This window comes from Corylus avellana, chromosome 8 (genome assembly GCF_965113065.1).
Source record: "Corylus avellana chromosome 8, dhCorAvel1.hap1.2, whole genome shotgun sequence".
In the NCBI taxonomy this organism is placed as follows: domain Eukaryota; kingdom Viridiplantae; phylum Streptophyta; class Magnoliopsida; order Fagales; family Betulaceae; genus Corylus; species Corylus avellana.
In genome coordinates, this window is record NC_142497.1 from 9,148,398 (window position 1) to 9,151,668 (window position 3,271).

The 3,271-nt window shown below is 37.8% G+C and overlaps 1 protein-coding gene across 1 annotated transcript; it reads right to left on the reverse strand.

The window, feature by feature from the left end:
• Positions 1-1,972: 1,972 nt before the first annotated feature.
• Positions 1,973-2,329, reverse strand: LOC132162875 (uncharacterized). Its single transcript, XM_059573094.1, has one exon. The coding sequence runs from the start codon at positions 2,327-2,329 to the stop codon at positions 1,973-1,975; it is 357 nt and encodes a 118-aa protein (XP_059429077.1).
• Between the last annotated feature and the right edge of the window lie 942 nt (positions 2,330-3,271).

Consider the following 3,271-nt stretch of genomic DNA (forward strand, 5'->3'; position numbering starts at 1 on the left):
TTATTCAAATGACATTATTTTTCATAATAATAAGGACGGGGTTACCAATGGACATCTTGGTCATTAGGGACCCAAACATCTGGAGCTATGATTGAGACACTTGGACTTATTGCTCTTTGGATTGCCAAGTGCAGTAGTAATAATAGTGCATAGGACTCCATTTTGTAAATTGTACAACTTAGGACACTCATGTAGACTATGCAACTCTTATTTATTTAGACTATATAGCTTTTGATATTTGTATACCAAACAACTCTTATAATCTTCTATATATGAGGACACAGATATCTAGGAAGACTCTATAGGAGGCTCTTAGAGTCCTGTACTAGCTTACTTTTGGTTACACCTCATTTTTTTTAAGGACACATTATGTATTATGGATCTCAGCTTTTATGAATTAAGGATGACGCTTTATATTATATTAAAAACTGGTTATAATGATTGTCTTCCTTACCTTCTCTTTGGCTTACTTATTCATTTTAAATTCCCTATTAATTAGGAAATCTTTAGTTCTTGTTTTCCCCATTTTATATAAATGGGGTCGTGACATTTTATGAGTATGAACTTATTGTAAACTTCTAATTATTCTATAGTGAACTATTTTCTAGGTTTGATTGCCCCATAGTGTTTTACATTTGAAGAGTTCTTCAAATGTTTCTACTTTGTCAACAAAAACTGTGTTGAATGTGTGAGTGTTACTCTTTATCTTTTGTGGTTTGCTTATTTGGAATATGGATTGCAGTAATTTTTAAATTGTCATAGTTACTATACATTACCAATTGACCCCATCTAGGTGATTATTTGGGCTCAAAACTATTTTCAAGGCCATCGACTCTTTGTGATCTGGACCATCAGTCTTATAAAATATGAGGTGGGCCATTGTTCCTAAGTGATATAGACCATCGGTCCGATAAAATATGGGTTGGGTCATCGGTCTCATAGAATGAGTTCGGCCATTGTTCCTTAGTGATATGGACCATTGGTCAGATAAAATATGGGTTAGGTCATTGACCCTTTGTGATATGGATTATTAGTTCGATAAAATATGGGTTGAGTCGTTTATGAAGATATTATGGCTCTTTCTTTCTTTGTTGTGATTTTGGCCTAAAATTGTGGCCCAATTCAAACTAACCTCCTTCAACAATTGAAATCTCACCACGTAGATCGAGAGAAAAATATTGACCCTCCGTAATGCCGAACAAGTCGAAGAAGTCATGGCTGCTGAAGGAGTGAAGGTGGAGCTCATGATACACAATGTTTCACCGTATGAAGATGCCTAGTATTTCACTGTGTGGTGACTACTAGAGGTGTTTAGTGGACGGAGAGGTTGAAAGAGGTGTGTTTTGGAAAATAAGAAAAACTTTTGGGGTTGGCAAGGTGAAAGGTTTTCCGACCCCCTGGTCTTCACCTAATGTGGAAGAAGTGACATGAGTTGAGTATCAACTCTCTCTCTCTCTCTCTCTCTCTCTCTCACCCTTTTTTTCAGCTTGTTCCTTGATATTTTGTTGTGCGATGATTGGTGGAGGTGTTTAATGGAGTGAGAGACCGAAATTGAGTGTTTGGTGGAGGGAGAGGTCGAAGCGGATTTGTGTGGAAAAGAAATAATTTTTTTTTCTTTTTAGAATATTTCTTAATCAGGTCATCGGTGGAGTTGTTTGATAGGTGGAAAAGCCAAATAAAGCGTTGAAAAATGTTACACACACATTCATTTTCATACTCTATAACGTGACACTGAAAATTATCATGAGGAATACTACACTTCCATTTTTTTACACAATTTTTTCATACTCATATGTGGCTTTTAAAACCACCATTGGATCAAAATTTAATAAAAATTAATCTCATATTCAATAGTGAGTTTATAGGTGTGAAAAAATTATGTAAAAAAAATGAGAGTAAGTGTAACATTATTTTTTTGAAAAGTACTTTTTTTTTTGAAGTAATAATATCGATTTCTCATTGATGAAAAAAATCAAATGAAAGTAGAAAGTTCCGTCAAAACAATGTCACAAATACAGTCAGGAGTCATATCAATCAAATTCCTATTAATGACATCTCTTGTTGCCGCCTTCGCTAAACCATGAGCCGTTTTGTTTGCATCCCTGCTCAGGTGACAAACCTGCCATCGAAGGAAAGAACTCATCACTGTCCTTGTATCTTCAACTAGATGGTCGTATCTGCTGTTTGTTGGGTCCTGCTTTTGCACAGCCGTTATGACCACTTGTGTATCGCCCTCCACAATTAAGCTATGAATTCCCATATACTTACATAAATTCACGCCAAGGAATGAAGTTGTAGCTTCTGCAGCAGCAGGGTCTAATAAACCCATCTTCGTGAAGCTCCATGCCACCCTGACTCGTCCATCATGATCTCATACTATAATTTCCATCCCCATACGGCCTCTTCCCACGTCAAGTGTAGCGTCACAATTGATCTTAAGCAACATTCCATTAGCTTTTTCCACAGTTTCGGTTCCCCTTGACTAGGCAGTCCACCTTCCTTCAAGTTTGCCTTTTGGAAATCATCTTGTTTCTGTCGAGCTTTGTAGTGACCCAAATAATTAATTAAGCTTAGATAACTTAGTTAGAAGGTTAATTTGGGCTTTAGGTCACTAGGAACAGCTGGGAGGGCATTTTCAAAATTTTAGACTTTCTACCAGGATGTACGCATGGGGGACCACGCGGACGTATGCCTACAAATAGTACATGGACATACACATGGGGGACCACCCGGACGTACGCTGACTTTTGATTGACCACTGGTTAATGCTTATACGTATGGTGCAGCCTTTGATCTGCTAGGTAAATAGTACGTGGACGTACGCCCCTACAGTACCATATGTACGCTGCTTTTCAAAATAGCCCTGTAGCGCTCAAACTTTTCTCACCTATAAATACCCCACCCCTATACGCCCATTTACTCTCCATTTTCACCCTTGAGCCCTCTAGAACCCCTGTCTGAGTGTTTTGTGAGTGTGGTGAGTTCTTGGAGAAGAAGAGGTGATTCTTGGAGGTTATGTTTCAAGGAGGTAACTTCTATGCTTAAGCTTTCTCTTTAGTTGTTATATTGCTTTTCTAGACTAGCTTAGTTGTTGGTTTGAGCTTCTAGCTAGATTATGCCTTTAATCTTCATTTAAGTTGGTTTAGCCTTTCATCTTTGTGGAACGTATTTTCTTATGCATGAAGGCATTGTGTTGAGATAGGAAGGTCCTAGAAATCCTTTGAGTAGCTTTGGAACCACTTTGGGAGGATAGGAGGACGTTTGGAACAAA